Source organism: Jaculus jaculus, chromosome 16 (assembly GCF_020740685.1).
Source record: "Jaculus jaculus isolate mJacJac1 chromosome 16, mJacJac1.mat.Y.cur, whole genome shotgun sequence".
In the NCBI taxonomy this organism is placed as follows: Eukaryota; Metazoa; Chordata; class Mammalia; order Rodentia; family Dipodidae; genus Jaculus; species Jaculus jaculus.
The window spans coordinates 24,442,531-24,464,635 of NC_059117.1; the positions used below are offsets into that span (position 1 = coordinate 24,442,531).

At 37.0% G+C, this 22,105-nt stretch overlaps 1 protein-coding gene across 3 annotated transcripts in view; it reads right to left on the bottom strand.

Moving 5' to 3' along the window:
• The window catches only part of Immp2l (inner mitochondrial membrane peptidase subunit 2), an 872,509-nt gene that overhangs the window by 290,451 nt on the left and 559,953 nt on the right, over window positions 1-22,105 (bottom strand). For all 3 annotated transcript variants that reach the window (XM_045135523.1, XM_045135524.1, XM_045135522.1), the window contains exon 5: window positions 9,879-9,944. In XM_045135523.1, the coding sequence (XP_044991458.1) occupies window positions 9,879-9,944 (66 nt within the window). The remainder of the gene's footprint in view (window positions 1-9,878; window positions 9,945-22,105) is intronic.

Consider the following 22,105-nt stretch of genomic DNA (forward strand, 5'->3'; position numbering starts at 1 on the left):
ACTCTGTTAAAGAAAAAGGAGACAGAGAATATGAAAGTTTTCAGGGAAACCAGTAGCACTGTAGAGAGACAGTATGACCACAATGATACATATTATTACTAGAGCAAAAAGCAATTCAATCCAAATGGTCTATTTGATGAATGCCACATTCAGCAAATGTCATATCCTCCTAGACCAAAGTGCACAGTTATTATGTTTGATATAGTGCCTCAAGAATCCCCCTACAATGCTAAATTGCTGCTAGCAATAATTTTTTTGTTTTGTTTTGTTTTTTGTTTTTTGAGGTAGGATCTCACTCTAGCTTAGGCTGACCTGGAATTCACTATGTTGTCTCAGGGTGGCCTCTAACTCACGGCTATCCTCCTACCTCTGCCTACTGAGTGCTGGGATTAAAGGCATGTGCCACCACACCCAGTGAGATGTTGCTTTTAATTTTCATAAAAATTAACACATATTATAAATATCTCCTTTAAGTCAAAATTATTGCTATAAAAGCCAGGCATGGTGGAGTATTCCTTTAATCCCAGTGCTTGGGAGGTAGAGGTAGGAGGATCGCCATGATTTTGAGGCCACCCAGAGACAACATAATGAATTCCAGGTCAGCCTGGACTAGAGAGAGTGAGACCCTACCTTAGAAAGCCAGAAAAAAAAAAAAAAAGCAACATCTCTACATAAAAATTTAAGTTTTCACTCTCTGTTTCTCTCCCACCTCCACCCATTACAAAGTAATGTCATTTGTTAAAGCACGGAAGTTTTATTAGCAATTCCATTTTTGTGTACAACTATATTAATACAAATGATAATCACCTATATGAAATTTTTAAAAATCTCCTTAAAGGCAAATATTGTCTATTAACATGTACTTAATACAGAAGAGTTATAATTCTTTAACAAAGAAGTAAGAATGGACATACTATATTGACATTTCTATTCGCAATTACTAATAATCATAGCAGAAGGAAACTGACCTTTTTCTCCAATGTCTTTGATTTTGTGGCAACTAAAACCTAAAATAGACCCTTAGACACTTAATGTCAGCATTCAACCCTTCTCTATTTAACAGACTGACCAGACCTGCAGTATAAAACAAGAATATGCAATGTCTTTTCACTGCAGAATAAATGACAGATCAGAGTAAACCAGGAAAGAGGACCTCAGATGTTTCTGCAAACCTCCTTCTCAAATGGTCAGCAATTAAGGACCAAGGTATAAATATCCTCGGTTCTCATTAGGAAAGACCCACCCTGCTTCCATTGGAGAATTACAAAATAAAACTATCAGCTTCTATATTCCAAAACATTTTATTCACCATCCTTTATCAGCATCCTGCGTATAGACTTCTTTTCACATATTCTTCCTTTCAGGAAAGAAATCTCATTTGTAATCTACCAAAAAATGCCATAAATCAATGCACAGTCTTCAAGAGGAGTTATATAGACATACAAGGTTTTATTATTTTCAGATAATGCACAAAATATAAATATAAAGGAGTTATTAAACAAGCTTCATTTCTACTTTTATTGAGGATGTTTCATTCTGTTTTTCTTATAATGCTTAATCACTTGCTGGAATATAATAGGATTCAACTATCTGTGATGAACAATATTGATGTCCATATCTTCAAAACCTCAGTTAAAATCAACAGCTATAAATGTTGAATTGAAAAGTGATTCAATAGATTTTATTTTGCTAGTATAAAAGTTACTTTTTTAAATAAATTAGGATATTCTGATGTTTTCCAATATTATTTTTAGACTTGAAGAGAAATTACCAATTGAACATTTTATTCATGATTCCATGACTTTACCTACTTTTCAGTGACAACACAAAATACAGAACGCCTGGCACTACATTCTTCAACAGGAAAAGACTGCATGGTGGGCAGAATGGATGCCCCTCTGCTTAGCTCCTCCCTGGAGTCAAGAAGTTACTCTGCTTCTGGGCTGTACTTTTGAGAATTCATCTCAAAAAGGAAGGCCACAAACACCACAAATTATAGGAAGTGAATTATGAAGTAAATTTCATGTCACTACTAAGGCAACTGCTGGCTTCTGCTTGTTTTTGTAGTTTTGGCTTGTGTTGCTAAATCCAGTGCCTAATTGATACTATCTTCATTCACAGTCGAAAGTGTCCCAATTTAGGTGCAAATGACATGGTTATCCTCTCCACAAGGACCAAGGTGAATCCACTTACTTGCTTCACTGCCATTTTTAATTATGCAAAGCCCTAGATTTTAATAGCTGGGAATAGTGCATTTTTCCAAGTAAGACAAGAAATGATGCTGGACCTCATTGCTGACTGCAGAAAAGCTTTGTAAACAGAGATGCAATTGTCCCTAAACACAGTGTGTCTGGATGCTTTAGACATTGTAATCTGTGTGTGACTCACAAAATTGTGCTGCAGTTTAGTGGGATTTTTCCCCTTTTAAATTTATGCTTCTCTCAAGCGCTGCTTCTATGTGAGTAATAACAAATTATTAGAAAAAAAGCAAATAGCTATGAAAAATATTTTGGTGGAACTAATGAGTATGTCTAAATATTACTTTCATTAACTTCTCACAGTTAGTGTAATAGATAAGCATACCCACTTGGGTCAACATTATGAAAATGAGCCTATTCCTAGCTAAGAGCTTCAGAGACTCAAGCTATTACCTTGTGATTTTAACCACTGTTGACATTAAGATAATAAGCCCAGACCCCCAAAGTTTCCTCTTTTATAGTCCTGGGTATTTGGCTAACTTTTCTGAACAAACACTTCAATTCTTTTTACTTTGTTGGTATAATCATAATGAGTAGATCATAAATAATGTGGCTTCTTTTATCTGATTCACTGTAAATAAATCAAACTACTCATGATGTATATCATAAACAGGAACATTTAGCCATTTTTATAAGCAGCTAGATATTGTTTTGTCAGGAGAGGAATGCTTTTGCCAGTTATTTGAGTCCCACTGCCAGCATTTAATCTCTTCTCACACAGAAGACAGTGACCCTTTGAAACTACCAAGAAGATACCATCATTGAACTGGGCTGATGTTTCTTCTGGGTGCCATCCTGCTAAAAGAAACCTGATGTCCTTCCTAGGACCCACAAGGCCCTGCAAACCTCTCAGAACTAATCTCTCATCTCAATTTCCTTCTTCCTCATGCTGAGCTCTTGAAAGTCCTGGAACTCTCCTAATATGTATCCATCTCAAACTGGTGTTGCAATTTTACTGGTTTGGATTATTTGATCTCTCCCCTAGATAACAACGTGGTTCTCTCTTTCCCTTCCTTATTTTCTCAGTCTTATGAAATACCTTGTTATGCAGGGGTTTGCAGCAAACACCTTACCTACTATACATCTCACTTCACTCTATACTCTTTGCCCAATTCAGTCATAATTTTACATTATTCTATATACATATATACATGAATGTTTATGTATACACATATGTACATATGTATGTACACATTCACACACATATATACATTGATTGCCTGCCTTAAACCACTAGAATGTAAGCACCAGGTTGGTGAAAACATGTCTTTTTTTTATTTCTCTCTTGGGCCTGGCCCATTGCTCTGTAAATAGATGGCTAAAGGTCTACACTGTCAGTGAACTGATCAAATGATGTATATTCTGATCATTTAAAAACTTATGTGGAAATTTCTTAACTTCTGGGTCTGAAGTCCACAACTTCCTTGTTGCATGATCTTTAAAGAAGTTTCCTCTAAGAGTATTTCAAATAGGGTTGATGAATATAAATGTTCAGAAACTTGCTAAAAGGAAATTTTGTTGTGAAATCAGAACTAATGATAATGATAACCATAACAACATAATGTTATTACCTAGTACTTCTGATTCTGGATATTTAGTCTAGAAAAATAATCTTTGTGAACATAGATTCTCTATAGCACCTTGAATTCATCAGGGTTATACTATTTCTGTAATTAAGTGGGAAAATAATTAAGAAAGTTTATCTCCTTAGATAGTAGAGTCAAAGCAACTAGTAAGAACCAATGGCAGCTTCACTGAGCTGTTTCAAAGTGGCTGCTGATTGCAATACTCTATTCTGGGATGCCTCCCATTACCTAGCATTCCTACAAACCCCCTTACAGAAACTTCCTTTCAACTAACTACAGGGTATTTTCCAAGTAAGTGGTGTATCTAGTCACAGTAAATTATGCCAGGGATAGGTTCCTACCCTAAACTCATCTGAGCAGTTGATTGACCAGAGGCCCACCTGATGGATACATTCAAGATGTGTACCTCCCAATTGAACACTGAGATTTCACAGCATTTAAGTGTACTTCCTGAATCTAAGTAAGATTCTCTTGATACACTCTCCCCGCCCCCACATACATACACAGAAGCAAAAAGAAAAAAATAAAATTAAAAGAAATCCAGAGAACACAGATGTATCAGTTACTTGCTGGCTGCTGTAAGCAAATCTTTTACCAGAAGTGCCTGAGGGAAGGAGTTTATTTTGGCTTCTGATTCTGAGGAGAGAACCCAGCATGGAGAAACCATAACAGCAGAGGAGAGCCAGCTGTTACATCCACAGGAAGGCAGCCAAGCAAGAACAGGAATTGGGGTAAGAGATATGGCTCAGCAATTGTTTGCAAACCCTGATGTCCCAAGATCGATTTCCCAACACCCACATAAAGCCAGATGCACCAAGAGTGCTGCATGCATCTGCAGTTCCTTTGAGAGCCTGGTGTACTCATACAGTCACTTTGTCTCTCCCTGCTCTCTCCACTTCTCTCTTCCTCCTGCCCCCCCCCCCGCTTGCAAATAAATAAATAAAAACATTAAAAAATTAGGAACAGGAATTGGACCCTGCTAAGAAACCTGAAGACCTGACTCCAGTGACTCATTTTCTCCAGCGAAGTTGCTCCTCCTAAGGACTCCCAGCCCTCCCAAACACAGCCACTGTCTGGGACCACGTGTTCAGATGCATGAGCCTATGGAAGACACTTTACATTCAAACCACACCTGTGAACAAATCAAAGTGCCTGTAGATACAGGGCACAAGTGACAGATGCTAGAATTCCTAATGAAAACCCTGGCCATTCTTCAGTGAAACTGATTCTTGGTCACTACTGCCCTTACTTCCCCTGGTATCTCCAAAATAAGTGTTTTAACAATACACTTCACTGCATTTTTCATAGGCAGAGGGAGTTTAACTAAAGGATCATTAAAGAGATTAGGCTAAGCCTTACAGGCCTAACCTCTGACAAGATTCTGGCTCCACTTTGTCCTCTAATTTTACAGTTCAAGTTAAAAGTATTAACAGCACCTACAGAAAGTATAACTAAGTCCTAAAGGACTCTCTTTATGAAATACCAAATTCTTTCCAAAATAGCAAATTTTAGATCTCCCCCATGTACACCTGGTTTGCCTACTAGAAAATCCAGTGCTATCAAAGGAAAGGTGGGACTGGAATGAGCAAAACCCCAGGATATCATAAGGGAGAGGATTACTGGACTAAAGTCCTGTAACTGGAAGACAGCATCATTTCACAATTCTTCTGGTATATTACACCATTTTAATAAGTCAGTCACATACATAAAAGCTTATCAGTAAACAATATTTTACCTAAATAGCCCTTAAAACTTTTTAACGCTATTATTATAAACTATAGTAGGAATATATTCAATTACTAATTTAAAACCCAGGATAATTGAGTGACAAAGTTTCAAAAATAAATGCTTCATTTTCTTTAAAAACACCAGACAGTGAAGAGCAGTTATTTTTTTTTCTAATAGTTTTTTTTTTTTATCAAAAAGAATATATACTGGAGGAATCTGTGAGCATAAGTCCTTTTTCTTTCTTTCTTTTTTTTTTTTGAACATGATTCACTGCTCCATGATTTGAAGTAGAGAGAAGAGGACAAATGGGACCACAGATCCTGGCATCAGTTTGCAGACTCTGTGTGGGGGCTGTGATAGAAGCGGATGCTACTTCCATTTCCCTCGCCTCCAATCCTGCTCCATGAAGCATGGCCTCAGGCTCGGACACTGGCTCTGCTGTGTGAACCCAATGTGGACATTTGCCGAGAAAAGCATCACTTACAGCTTGTCTCAGAGAAGTCTGTTGTGCGTTTTCTTAGCGCACAGAGCTTTGCAAGCTCACACTGTTGATCTTTGATTCAACCCATAGTGATGAAAGCAGGAGCTATTCTTTTTGTCTTATAATACAAAATAGATCCCTTGACATTATCTAATTCTGTTAGATTATTTTATATAGATGAAAATTTGTTACTTTGTTGACCGATTGTTTTGTGTTTCACAATAGCTTTACTGAGATGTAGTGCAGACAGCATATAATTTACCCATTTAACATGAACAAGTCTATGTTTTTAATATATCCAATCACATAGCCATTGGAATAAAATGACTTCAGAACATTTGTTGCCCCTTAAAAACAAGCACAAAAGCCAATGATCCTGTGTAATTCAGCAATGCCTCCCGTTCCTCACTCTCATGCCTGGGGAAGACACTAACCCATTTTTGTTCATGTGAGATTTGCCTATTCTGGACTTTTTTTTTTAATTTTTTTTTTATTTATTTATTTGAGAGCGACAGACACAGAGAGAAGGACAGAGAGAGGGAGAGAGAGAGAATGGGCGCGCCAGGGCCTCCAGCCTCTGCAAACGAACTCCAGACGCGTGCGCCCCCTTGTGCATCTGGCTAACGTGGGACCTGGGGAACCGAGCCTCGAACCGGGGTCCTTAGGCTTCACAGGCAAGCGCTTAACCGCTAAGCCATCTCTCCAGCCCTCTGGACTTTTTATATAAATGGAATCATGTGATTTACAGTCACTTGTGACTAATTTCTTTCATTTACCATTATGTTTTCAAGGTCTGCTGATTCATTCTCTACTGAAATTTGCATTAAACTCACACACTGTTTCCAAATACTAAGAGTACATTTTGGGGTATTTATAGATAGAAAGAAAATGGTTTCTGCAGATATGCTTTTCTCAGGTTGCTACCAAAATCAGAAGCCTGGAAGGAGTCTTTAAAATAGAAAAAAGAAAGTCACTGGGTTCTTCCAATATCAAACATTTTCTATAGAAAACAAAAGCTGACCTCTTTTATACTGATACAGTTACAACTGACTGAAACTATCCTACCCCCAAAAATTGCTCCATTACAAGGATACAGGGGAACGGACCTCTTACATCTCAAAAACGGTAAACAAGAGAACTCAAAATGGGAAAATGATTTGAACTGGAACTAATTCTAAAAGATAAATGTGAATGGCAAGTAAACACGTGGAAAAATTCACATCATTTTCTTTCAAAGAAATGCAAATCAAAACCACACACACTACAGTAACTATCATCAACAATGTTCATAATACAAATGTTGCCATTGATGTAAAGAGACTATAGCATTTGTACATTACTGATGGAACATGAAACGATACAACCACTTCCAAAAATAGTGTGGCATAATGCATAGCATCTTTAGGTAAGTAACTGAAAGAAATAAGAACATATTTCCACCCAAAGCCACAAATGTCTATATCATGTCTTCTCAGCTGGAAATAGTTGAATGCCCATCAACTTTTAAATGGATAAACATGATGTGGAATGGCCACACAGTTGCCTATATTTATAGCAGTATAAATGAACATGGCACAGATGCATGCACAACACAGAGAAACTAAAATGAACCAGATGAAAAGGTCTAAACATTGTATAATTGCATTTAACTAAAATTTCTGGAAAAAGGCTAAACTATAGAAACAAAAATAATTTAGTGCAGGTGGGGGGGAGGGAAAGACTCTCAGAAGAATTCAAAAAGTAGACTTGGGTAAAGGTTACACAATTATACACATTTACTATAAAATGTACTGAATTCTATATTTATAATGCAGTAATTATACCTTAATAAAGCTATCAAAAGAAAATAAAAAATAAAAAAAATATTAAGGCAGCAGCAACCATCGAAACCATAGCTCAATAAATAGTTCCACTGATATCATGCAATCTATGAATGACCAATTAATACTGACCTGAAAATTTTACCATGTGTTCCTATATCAATAAATTTCTGTTTCATCTCAGGATGACTTCATACTCCTAATATAATTGACAAGGCCAAGGAACTTCATATATGTAGATACATATCTCAATGGTCTCAATTTACTATACTTAAAATTAAAATGAATAACTAAAAAATGGCTCACTTAAAATAACAATAAACTTATATATTGTGAAAATGTATTTTTAATTTAAAAAAACAGCTTGTTTAAAAAAAAAAAACATTGAGAAGGGAGCATTTGTGTGCATGGGGGTGGTGTTCATATGAGGAGGTCACAAGACAACTGTCAGAGACCTCATCAACTTCATTTGAGGAAGTTTCTCTAGGTGGATCTCATTCTGTCATTCTGTGCTGTTGCTATGAGCTTCCAGGAAATTCTTCTGTCTCTGCTTCCCGTCTCACTGACAGCATGAGTTATAAACACCCAGCTTTGTGGGCCTGGGCACTGCAGCTCAAGTACTCGTGTTGGAGTGTCAAGTGCTTTCTCCAAGGAGCCATCTCCCCACTGTGAGCAAGTGGCGTGTGTGTGTGTGTGTGTGTGTGTGTGTGTGTGTGTGTGTGTGTGTGTAAATCTTTTTAGTGCCTGGCTTATTAGAAGACAGCTGGGTTCTTATAGCTGCTTGTGAAGTGAAAGTCACATTACAAAGTCACACATTTAGAAACCTCTAACATATCTTCTCAATAGGATGAAAGTTAAAAGAGCATAAAACCTCTCAGTATCATGAGGAAGGTAGTTTTGATCACACAGAGCCCCAGAATAGGTCTTGGGCATTCCAGGTATCCTTAGGTCACCTTTTCTGAACTACTGGTTTTATTTCTGCTCTAAACAGATTGAGGATTATTTTACTGTGTTTGCTTAGCTTATACTATCATTAATGAACATATGATAGGATGGAGAAGTTTTGTGGGAAAACAGGACCAAAACACTTTGTCAGTGCAATTTTCAAAGTATTTTGCCTGCCACATTATGTACATATGGCTATAGGTAATTGAAAGTAAACCGGTGAAATAAGCTTTACCAGATTGCATAACAATTTCCTCCTCAGTTTCAAGGTTTGTTCTTGAGATATCAACTACAATAAGGAAGATGTTACTACTTCCTGTTCAAACACTTGATTATTCCATTGTTATCTACAGTTTCTATTCTTGGAACTAACTCAGAAATTTAACTTTCCCATCCCTTCCAGTTTACCTACATCTATATGGTTATAACATTCCTCCTAGTTTCTCTATTTGTTTCTAAAATAATGATATACTCTGGACTTTTTTTTAACATGGATCTTAATGTCATGATCTAAAATAATTGTGTTAATATTAATATCTGAAAAAGTGATTTAATGGGCAGGTGATATGGTAAATCTTAGTTTAGTTGATATTTATTTTTTCCTGTACATAACAATTTAAGAACAATTACATAATCAGTAAGTTCATGAATACTTCATATCCTGGGACGGTTAATCATATACACTAAAGATATGGGAGCTCACAAAATTTTAGCCATCAAATACATTTTTTATTTTAATCTCCAATAAGGTGATTCAAAACTAGATTAAAAATCTAGACATTTGGGATTGGAGGGATGGCTTAGGGGTTAAGGCAGCTGCCTTCAAGGCCTAAGAACTCATGTTCAAATCTCCAGGTCCCACATAAGCCAGACACACAGTAACGCAAGAATGCAATGTCACACATGTGCACAAGGGGGCAAGAGTTCGTTCATAGTGGCTGAAGGCTTTGATTCTCTCCCTCTCACCCTCTTTCTCTCTCTCTCTCCCTTTCTCAGAATAAATTTTTAAAAATCTAGATATTTGAAGCCTAAATTCAAAAATAATAGTTTTAACACCTACCTTATAATATCTCCTTCAAGAGCAATCACTCTCTTAATGATTTTCTGCTCTGGGTTTTTAGGAGACCTAGGATGAAAAGATGAGGTTACATAATCAGTAATGTCTCTATTATTTTAATAAAAATGAAAGAAAATTCTACAACAAAATAGGCTACATTAAAGTTATTACATAATTCTTTACACCCAGGACATGACAATCAATCTTACTTAGGTTTCAAATGACATGAAGTTACTATTGAAATAATTCTCATTATCATTATCTGGTGAAAATGTAGCCATGATGAAACACATGTACACATGAACACACACACACACAAAATTAGTGGGACAAAGGGTGTGGTGACACATTCTTGTAATTTTAGAACTCAGGAGGCAGTGGCAGGAGCTAATCGGGAGAATGAGGCCATTCTTGGCAACATAGTAAGTTCAAAGCCAGCCATGGCTACATGAGACCTGAGACCTGACGTAAATTAATTAATACACGAAATAAAACAAAATGAGAAAAAACAGAGGGGTAAACATCTTAGGGCTTATTAGGTTTATTTTTAAATTGTTACTATTATTAAAGACAAAGGAAGGAAGATTGATACGCAAGAAAATAGGCATTTCTAGAAAATGACAACATTCTTGAGTTTATATCTGCTAAAATTAACAGAAGAGTTTGATTTAAATATTCCAGGAAATGCTGAAGATTAGAAATACTTTATAATAAAAATGAACTAGAACCATGGTAGAAGAGGTGGCAGAAAGAGTGTGAGTCCAAAGAAGGGGAGAGTGATTTGCAGCACTGTCTTTCAGACGCAAAGTAGCCTCACAGGTGCTGACACTACAGATACAAGACCTGCATGACAGGAGGCAGACAATGGGGACATCAAAATAAAAGAGAAACCAGCAGAGCAGAAGAAGAGAATGAGTGTAGAGGGATTTGAGAAGGGACAAAGGGAAGGAGGTAGGCAGGGATTAGGATCATGGCGTATTGTCTACGTGTACATACAGAGGTGCTCAATAATTTTTTTTAAAGAAAAAAGAATTAGGGAATTCTTTTAAATCAGATAAGTCTAGCAATTTCATAGTCATAGAATTCAGAGTAATAAATAGGACTGGGAGTCAAAAGAAATTGGCAGGTTTAATATAGTTAAGATGTTTTCCAGCTTAATCTTCTTGATTTTGGTAAATTTTGACTTGAAATAATACTATTTACTCTAAATAAATCCCCATGTCTCCTGAAATAATACTCTGAGTGATTCTTTTCCACACTGTAATGGGATTTGATCTGTGAGGTCAAGAGACCATGGGAAAAGGAATGGGCAGATCTTGGGTAGGATTGGGCTGTTCATATCCATCTCCTGCTCCTCCTCTGCCTCTCATACCCCCACCCATTTTCCCCATGGCCCCTCCTATCCTTCTTCTTTTCCTCAAGCCACTCTTCTGATTTCTTCTGAAAGAAACAGAGGTTCATGTGGGTTAGAACCCAGTTTGAAACAGTCCCAGAGGTGAGCTTAGAAGCAGGCCCTTCATTCCCCAGCCAGGTCTACAGGGAATATAGCTCTAAACAACAGATTGACACTTCCCAAGAGCCCCTGCATCATAGCCACCAAGCCAGACTGTCCTCAGTGTTGTTATAAACTGGTAGATATTGAAGTCATTGGTAATGAAACAATGGTTAACTATCTTAATGTGCCCAATTTTCTGCTAATATAATTTTAAATCTTCATATTTAACAGACCTATTTTAAGGAAAAATTATATATAAATGATCATTTAGTGCATACTTGAAAATCAGAAATGGATGGAAATATTTTTAGGGATAGATGTAAATATTTTCAATTCAAATTACATTTTGAATTGAACTATTTTTTAAAAGGAATATAAAGGTACAAACACTGAAAAGATTAGAAATATTGAAAATACATATTTAAGGATATAAGCAATTTCAGTGAGATTTATATTATACAACAGAAATTAAGGAGAGAATTAAATCACATAAGGAAGTTAGAATTACTTCCATGATTTTTCACACAATTATCAATATTCTTTATTTAAAAGAAAATTTGATCATTTAACTAGCCTCTCTTAATTAATTGAGTAAACATTATATTTTTATAGCTTGTCATTAGCCAACAAATCTAAAGTGAAGAGTTTAGGCACATTCAAGCTATGGAATTTGAGTCTTCAGTGCCACTTAAGACTATTAAGGAAATTCCCCTTCTACAACTATTTGTTTAGATAACTAGCCATGCATAAAACAATGTTTTGCCTTGGTGGTAAGCAAAACATTATACAATGAACATTTTAATATGATAAAGGATGATTACTAGTAAAAACAGAATGCTTACTGGTGCTTTAGGACCATGGATACTCAATATATCAACATTGGTCACAAAAACACCTTTTTCCAAAGAAACTGGAACTATATATTCTTTTTATCACAATAAACCTAAATCTGGAGGGAACCAGGCGTGGTGGTACACTCCTTTAGTCCCAGCACTTGGGAGGCAGAGGTAGGGGGACCACTGTGAGTTTGAGGCCACTCTGAAACTACATAATGAGTTCCAGGTCAGCCTGGGCTACAGCGAAACCCTACCTTGACAAACAAACAACAACAACAACAAAAAATTGAATCTGTAGGAATTTAATTTAATGAATTAATTATAGATGTATTGAAAATTTTACCTATACACTTACTTTAATCAGTGTTGTCTATTTTTTTTTTTGGGGGGGGGGAGTGTCTCACTGTAGCCCAGAGTGGCCTGGAATTGACTATGTAGTCTCAGGGTGGCCTCAAACTCACAGCAGTCCTCCTACTTCTGCCCCCTGAGGGCTGGGATTAAAGGTGTGCGCCACCACACCTGACAGTGTTGTCTATTTTTTAAAAATAAGAAAAAAATCTAACAAAAGCTACTGGCTAAGTAAATTATAGTCCACACATATAATGAAATATTTTTTAAATCATTAACAATAGTACCATAGATGGTGGTGGCATGGAGACTCACCCAATTTTATGTAATTCTAGTACTTGGAAAGATGAATCAGGAGGATTGAGAGTTTAAGGGCATCTTAAGCTACACAGTGGCATCAAAGCCAACTTGGCCTACATGGCAAGATCCAGTGCAAATAAAAAGAAAAGAAAAGAAAAATAAAAGACTATCTAAAATATCAAACTATCAAAACAGTATGATTTAGTGCTAGGTGAGGTGGCACACTCCTTTCATCTTAGTACTTGGAAGACTAAAGTGGAAGGATATTTATGAATTAAAGGTCAGTATGGGGCTGCAGAGTTCCAGGTCCACTTGGGCTAGAGTGAGGCCTTATCTTGAAAAACAAAGACAAAAGCAACAACAAACATGTGTGATTTAAAAATTAGAGTTGGACAAAAAAAAAAAAGGTAAAGCCGGGCATGGTGGTGCATGCCTTTAATCCAGCCACTCAGGAGGCAGAGATAGAAGGATCACCATGAGTTCAAGGCCACCCTGAGACTACATAGTGAATTCCAACTCAGCCTGGGCTAGAGTGACACCCTACCTCGGGAAAAAATAAAAAATGAGTTGGAAAGCATTACCTGATATTAACTGTACCATGACTTAAGCATCCTTAATTATGGAAAGCAAAATATGATTCCCATTTTATTTGAAAGGATCAGAAAGAAAATCTAAAAGAGAAAGGGCAGTGTACATTGAAGCCTTTATGGCCAGATTCATGGTCAAGATTTTGGGCATTCCCTTTTCAGTCCTTTAGTGGATGGTAACCACCTGTATTATATGACATAACCTAATGAGAAATGTTCCAATGCAGGAATAAAACTAATTGCGAAGTTTCCTACCTAATAAAGAGGAAGGATTAACATTAATGAAATAATATGAAAAGCAAACTCTATTCATGTAAATAAAATTTAAAAGTTGTACCAACAACTTTTAAACTCTGGAAGTGCTTGAGAAATATTTTAGATTTTCAAATAATTTGTATTTTAAAATCAAGATGCAAAATAGGATATATAAGTGAGATATCTATATAATTAAAGTCATGAATTACTAGTTCAAGCATATCTATAAATTTTAATGTAATATTAAACTCAAATCTAATCAAATAATTCAAAAGGAAGAAAGCTATTACTAACATTAATTCCATTATGGCTTAAAATCCATTTCTATATTTAATCATTGGGCTGTTGAATGAATTACTTTGATGCAAGTAAAAAGTGATAGGAGAGTTATTCCAAATTTGCATCATAAAAGTTATTAAACTTCTCTTTGTCTTAATTCTCTTGGCTACTTGCCTGTCTCGTAGACAATGTGAACAATAACAAATGAAGGATGAGGTATTACTTCAAGAGTCAATGTACGCTGTCTACTAAATACTCGAATTTGCATTTAAATTTGTTATTTTAATATTTTTACTTTACAACATTTATTTCTAGGCCCCATTTTGTGCTCATAATTTATCAGGTACAATTTCTTCAGAGGAGTGGACAAAAGCAGGAGAGTTCCTCTGGTGCAGCACATGTCTCAGCAGATGTTTCTGGTCATCATCCACCAGGAGCTAAGTGATCTACCACAGCCGTGACAGGGTCTCCCTAAGGCGATGCTCATCATCACCTGCTCAATTTCACTTTCTACCTTGATGGAGATGTTGCTATTTGTATGTGGTGACAGGCAAAACAGCAATTCTTTAGGTAACAAAAATCTCTATAACTCATTTTAGGTTTATTTATGTTCCCCAAAGTTATTAATTTTGGTCCTGTCTGGAGTACTGGAAACTTGTGTTTCATGGGGATGCGTGGTTAGCATATGTTCCATTCTTTCTTTTCTTGACCCCCATTCATACTGATTATCACATAGATAACTTTCTTCAAAATCTAGGTGCACTTATGCTCATATTTATGATTAAATTATAAAAAGAAACTTTGTGAATTGAGTAGATTTTAATATTTATTTGGGTCATAATTGACCAAGATTACCATATTCTCTGGCTTATAAATTATACTATCTATAGTCTAATATAAATACAGATCCCCCCCCAAAAGTCACTATTTGTTGGACATACCAGGTTGCACATATCCCAGTAAGGTCACAATCTCCTTGTCTTTTTATTTATTTATTGTGGCACTGCAATCAAATCCAGGATTTCATACATGCTAAGTAAGTGTTCTACAATGAACTATTCCTCCAACTCCAGAATTATAAATCTTGACATTTAATACAGAAGAGTGAAGACCAATGCTCTGGAGATGTATTAAATAGGCAATTTCTCACTTACCTAAAGGATGATCAAGCATCACACACTTTGATTTATATCATCCTAATTTCCAAAATGAAAATCTACTTATTTTTTCAACCATCAAAGTAAGAAATGAATGAAAAGCCTGTGGAATGAGGTTTTATGAAGCGGTATCTGGGCTGGAGATATGGCATAGTTAGAGGTACAAAACCTGCCAGCCTAGGTTCAATTCTCAATACCTATCTCAAAGCTAGATGTGCAAGGTAGTATATATGTCTTGATTTCATTAGCAGTGGCAAGAGGCCCTAGCATACCCATTCTCTGTCTGACATACTCTCCTCCCAATCTCTATCTTAATAAATAAATGGAAAAAATTAAAAAGAAGTAATACCTAGAGATAACTTCACTCTATCTTATTTTTGTTTGGATTTTCTAATTTATTGATAATTTTATGTATATGCACAATGTCCTTCTTCTATTTTTTTAAATATTTTATTTTTATTTATTTGACAGAAAGTGGAGTGAGAAAGAGCATGCACCAGGGCCTCCAGCCACTGCAAACAAAGTCCAGACACATGCGTCACCTTGTGCATCTGGCTTACGTGGGTCCTGGGGAATCGAACCTGAGTCCTTTGGCTTTGTAGGTAAATACCTCAGCTGCTAAGCCATCCCTCCAGCCCCCTTCTTCTATTTTTTGCTTCACAAACTATTCGTAAAATAGGAAGGGAAAGAATATTACCAAACTCTTTTATGGGAACAAATACTCAAAGGACTTTTGTAAAATAAAGAACAAGTTGAGGGTACCACTCTCTTCCTCTTAGTCAATAAAGCTAGAGCAATAAGACAAGAAGTAAGTAAAGGGATGTAAACAGCAAAGAAAACAGGTAAAGTCCTTATTTTCATATTCTACCTCCAAAAGCCTTCATCAGAGAACTTTGATGTGAGATAAACAGTCTCAGCAATGTAGCAGGATACAAAACCAACACACAAAATTAAGGAGCTTTGCTATACAGCAATAGCAAGCATGCTGAGGATGATACCCACAAACAATTCTATTCACAATTGCTTAAAGCAAATAAATAAACAATTAAATTAATACCTTGGAATAATACTAACAAAAAGAAGCCAAAGACCTAGACAATGAAAACTTTAAAACACTTAAGGGAGAAGTTGGAGAAGGCATTAGGAAACTGAAAGACATCCCATGCTCATGGATTGAAAGGATAAATATTGTGAAATGGCTATCTATCTTTCCAAAAGTACTCTACACATTTAGTGCAATATCCTAACAAACAGTATCTTCATGATACTTTTAAAAGAGGCTCCAATGGGCCTCAGTATTAATTAACAAAGTGACCTATACATAGGTAACAAGAATCCAGGTTAATGTTCCAAATATGACTTCCATATCTCATTTTCTAAAAGGAGAGAGGGAGGTCCTTGGAAAGGCATTTAGAAAGTTTCATAGTTGTTAGATGCAAAGAAAATTTTCACAAGAAGTAGAAACAAGCCCTGGGGTTTACACCATCTTATTTTGTGGATAGGGAAGTTACAGGGAAGGGATGAGTCATCTACATGGCCTTTCTCTGAAAGCATAAGTGCCCTGAAAAATAGCAGCTCAGTCATGGAAAATTCAGAGAGGTTCCAGTCATATTTCTGGCAGCAACAGGAGCAACTTTGTGCTTCACGTTCATTTTTACAACCCCTTGCACAAGTCAATATACTTTAGTAGCACGGAAGGAACAACAGAGCTGGGTAGTTTAAAGAACGTGTCAAGAATATCACCATGAGTTAAAGGTTAGTCCAAGATACAGAGTGGGTCCCAGGTCAGCCTGGCCCAGAGGGAGACTCTGCCTCAAAACACACTCACAGAGCAAACGAAGTGTGGCATAAAGCTTTGCTGTTTAAATGTAATATTTTTCACAATTACTTGATTAGGAGAAATTTAATAAGCAAATAGTGACAACTGGTTTATTAGCAAGTCAGCTTGATTATATAAATCAACTGATGTGTATTATGACTCTAACTTCTGTAATTAAAAATAGCTGCAAGTGTCTATAATTGACTGCCTTTGGTTCTAAAAAACAAATGTCTTCACTTAACTATGAAAAATCTAAAGAATTTAGCAGAATCATAATAATGAGCTCATTCCTACCAATGCTTATCAACTGAAGCATTTCAAAACATAAGGCACTACAACACTGAATACAGTTGTACATCACTGTCTAGCATGAGTTGCATGGAAACGAGTATACAGAGCACAGAGCTAAAATGCAGCTCATACATGATAAGTGTTATTCTACTACACAATATGAAAACATAAAGCAGCATCTGTATGAAGATTAAATTCATTGATTGACTTATTTCATCTATGTTTTTATACATCGAACATTTAAAATTTAGTTAGTGAATGGATAGAAATATGTTCTTTTTCCTTAATATTTATTTATTAATTTCGGGAAAGAAAGAGAGAAGTCATGGACACACCAGAGCCTCCTGCTGCTACAAACTAATTCCAGACACGTGTAGCCCCCACCCCCCTTGCATCTGGCTTTACATGGGTATGGGTAGTGGGGAAACAAACCCAGGCCATCAGGCTTTGCAAGGAAGTAACTTTAGCTGCTGAGCCATTTCTCAGGCCCAGAAATAAATTCTTAGCGTAAATATAACACTCACTATCCTAGATTCTCACAGTGCAGAACTCTATGACACCATTCTATTTGCAAAGGTAGACATACACTTGGAAAAAGTCCTAAAGTCCAGCTAGTTTTCAGCCTTCTCTCCACACAATTTGCTGAGTATGCTTCTGCCATACAGTACCACTTAATTCTGTGAAATAAAGTAAAATTCACTTGTGTTAAAAGGAACAAAACCACCAATGTGGCTAATACTTCAATTAAGCTATCTGCCTTTAGACTTTTAGACTCATTCAGGCTGGAAACAGTGTCATATATTTTGGGAGTTTGAAGAGTATTAATACTAAATCACCCTGAAACAGTAAGTAATTTTATTTTCTACAGCAGAACATATACCTATCAAAATGGCACAGGTAAGGTAGATCAATGGAAATGTAAAGTGGGCACCAACATATAAGAGACAACCTGAGACCTCTAAGCTGTATGCATACAGTACATTATAAGCACATGAGATTGCCAGGAAAATGCTATTGGACAAATGCCTTAAGGACCAGACTATCATTAACACAGCTCACATGCTGGTGCACCATAATGCTGATCACAGTATGATGTGTGACATGCCCTGATCAGATCAGGCAGGACATACCATGGTGAGAATCAGGAGAGTGGGAGAAAAGCCATCATTACTCTTTTTAAAAAAGAGCCATGGGCTGGAGAGATGGCTTAGTGGTTAAGTGCTTGCCTGCGAAGCCTAAGGACCCCGGTTCGAGGCTCGGTTCCCCAGGTCCCACGTTAGCCAGATGCACAAGGGGGCACACATGTCTGGAGTTCGTTTGCAGAGGCTGGAAGCCCTGGCGCACCCATTCTCTCTCTCTCTCCCTCTATCTGTCTTTCTCTCTGTGTCTGTCGCTCTCAAATAAATAAATAAATAAATAAATAAATTTTTAAAAAAAGAGCCATGAGTTTTTTTCCCTTTATGAATGTAAAAATCAACATCTTATCTACGGTGAACTAAGGATTTGGAAAGTACCTAATTATCCTAAGTATCCTGCACCAGCTAGTAATGGACACAGCTGCTGCAGAACACAAGCTTATCAGTCATGCACTGGACACAGCATGGCCAGTGTGTCATTACTTTCTCTGGTCAGATGACATGGGGGTTACACACTGATGAGCCTTTTTGTCCATGACTGTGATAACCAATAATACTTTGCAGGGTCAGGCAGTGAAAATGAAAGGTTTGATGTGAACAGGGATATTTCAACACTTGCCATCCTAGGGGAGCAGGTGTTGGTGAGGGCAACCAGACCACTCAGACCACTGGGAATCAGAATCTATGTTGATGCCAATGGAATGTGCTGTCTGAGGCACCAGGGCTTGCTCCTGTAGAAAGTCCAGGGAGTGAGAGGTTACTCTGACAAGGCGGAAAACTGTGAGCAGGATTAATTTGACTTGAACTGCCTCAGGATTACCTGAAGTTTATTCTGAATTAAAAGTAATAAGATTTTGCTTGCAATAGGAATCTGATAAAGTTATCTATTTTTGCACTCTAATTCTATGACCTGAGAACTTGTCTCCATTGTTTCTCTTTTTCCACTGCATATAACTGTGGGTTAAAATTTTCTCTACTGACCCTCATAACATGCATTATTAATGTTTCAACTGTGCTACTGGATTCAAACTTTCCTATTAAGATCAGTTAGCTAAATATGTGGGGAGAGGTGGGATCCTGAATCACTGATACTATCCTAATTCCTCTAAGCATTCACTCTCAGGAACAATAGCACCGTGGAGGTTAGGACACAAGCAGAATATGAGGCATCCTCACTTATTTCTGTTCCAACCCTGCTGGATTTATTATTATTATTTTATTTTATTTTATTTTATTTGGTTTTTTGAGGTAGGGTCTCACTTTAGCTCAGGCTGACCTGGAATTCTCTATGTAGTCTCAGAGTGGCCTTGAACTCACGGTGATCCTCTTACCTCTGCCTCCCGAGTGTTGGGATTAAAGACGTGCACCACCATGCCCAGCTGAATTTATTAATTTTTAACATACACTACTATTGTTCTGCAGTAGAGTTCTCAGTCAGACACCAACAACTGAACACAATTTGACCCCCTGAAAATGTCAACTTTATGCTCCCAATAGCAAACTGAATAGTATCAGCAACTGTATACACACACACATACACACACACACACACACACGCACACACTCGGTTTGGGATTTTACAAAATCAATTACAACTAGTCATCCCTGAAAACAGCATTGCCATTTACTCACTCAGGTTGCCAGCCACTTCTATAGCTATAGTTGCTAAATTATCAGAAACTTGCCCGTGTATTTCATTTTTTGCTCTTATTACAACAATTGGTTACTGAAATCAATACACTTATTGATAACTTTGGAAAAGGTGACAGGTTGAGAATGACAAAAAAAAATTAAGTGAAGAATTAAAAAGATCAGAAAAGAATGTGAAGGATTTGGGAGTCAATGGAAGGAAAATGAGGCAGGATTGTTTCTAAGAACTAATAGATTTTGGCTCATTATGATAAACCAAGTCAGAGAGCTAAAGAGCAGTGACCAGAGAGAAACAGCTGGCAAGTAACAAGAGAGCAGAGTGCTCAGCTATTGGGAGGAGACAACGTGAGAACCCTAAGGCCCAGGAATCTGCCTGTTGCCATATTTGGATTTCTGTCACTGAGTCAGAGATATTGCTCCTGAGGTTGATATTTCCAGCCCATGAATGTCCTTTCCCCGTCACATCACCTTGTAAAAGTCTTACTCTCTGTCAGAAGCTCAGAGGGACAACATATTCCTATTTTAGAGAGTGAAATGGTGGTTATGGCTGGTTATCAGGAAGGCTGTGGGCAAAAGAACACAAAATTTCAGTAAAAAGATTTCTGGGAATCTCAGAGCAGAGCAGTTGTGGCAAATGATATATGCTTGGAAACTGCTAACAATGAGGATCTTAGATGTTGTCAAAACAAAAAATTATATATGTGGAGTGATGGTTATGTTAATGAGATCAATTTAATCATTCATCTAAATATATATCAATCAATCACTGCATTCTATTCCAGAAGTATATATGATTATATTCAATCATAAATAAACCATAGTAAATATTGATAGTTGTTAGTGGCTGTAGATAGAATGCCAATAAAATCCTTTTCTGGAAATAATTATTATATTTCAACCTGTGAGAAACCTTTAACAAGCTAGACCCTGTCTTTCCATTTATAGCTGACAGCAGACAGCATACTTAAGAAATGTGGTCAGGTATGTCTTTTTAAAATATTTTATTTGTTATAGATCGTAAGCAGAGACAGAAAGAGAGAGCTGGGCACACCAGGACCTTCCACCACTGTAAATAAACTGCAGATGCATGCACCACTCTGCATCTGACTTTACGTGAGTGCTGGGAAATCGAACAAGGACCATCAGGCCTTGCAAGCAAGTGACCCTACTGATGGATCAATCTCTCCAGTCCCAGATATGTTTATTTAAGTAAGAACATAATGTCGAGGCTACAGTTGGTCACAGGATGCATTCCCTTATCACATTCTTTAGTGTGCACATCACTATAGCTACTTCTTGTTATTCTACATCCTTGGGTATCTACTTAAAATGGAACAAGCAGTGTTGCCAACACAACTTGTTCCTTACAGCAAGCTGCTCTGATTCCGGGTTGGAGGACACTGATTAATGTGAGAAGGCGTGCCTGAGCCCTGCTCCTCTAATCTGTACACACAAGATGGACTCTCATCTCTGCAGCTGTCAAGTTGTACATTTCACTGGCTGGGAAACCACTCAACAGCTCACATGTGATCAACAGTTCTCCTCCAAACCAGAACAGCAGCGAGATTATTAAGTCAAAATGGGAGCAAACCCTCCTCTCCGTGTGTGTGAGGATGACATTCACAGGGGGTCTGATTTCCATATGGTGCTCACAGCTGAAGCTTAATGAGTCTCGCCCAGACAGAGGTGTAAGAGCCATTCTAATCCTCAAATACCTCGACAATGGAGTAAACCATTGGCTAACTAGAATTAAGGAAAATAATTTCCAACTGGTTTTACATGTCTGTGGGCTAAATGTTCAAAGGAGGCGTTGATTTAAATAAAAGCAAATTCTCGGAACCATATGCTCACCACCCACCATTCTTCATCAGAATGGTCGAAACTTAGGAGTTTCATTTCACTGAAGCATAGGAGCTTTGCCAAGAGCACCAAACATCAGTGGTTAAAAACAATCCCCAGTGTATATTATCATCAGCAATGGTACCAAGTTTTGGGATAAGTACGTGCATAGATATTATGATTTATTTAAGATTATTAAAGCCCATTGTACTCCCTAAAATAAAATCTCTCTCTGACA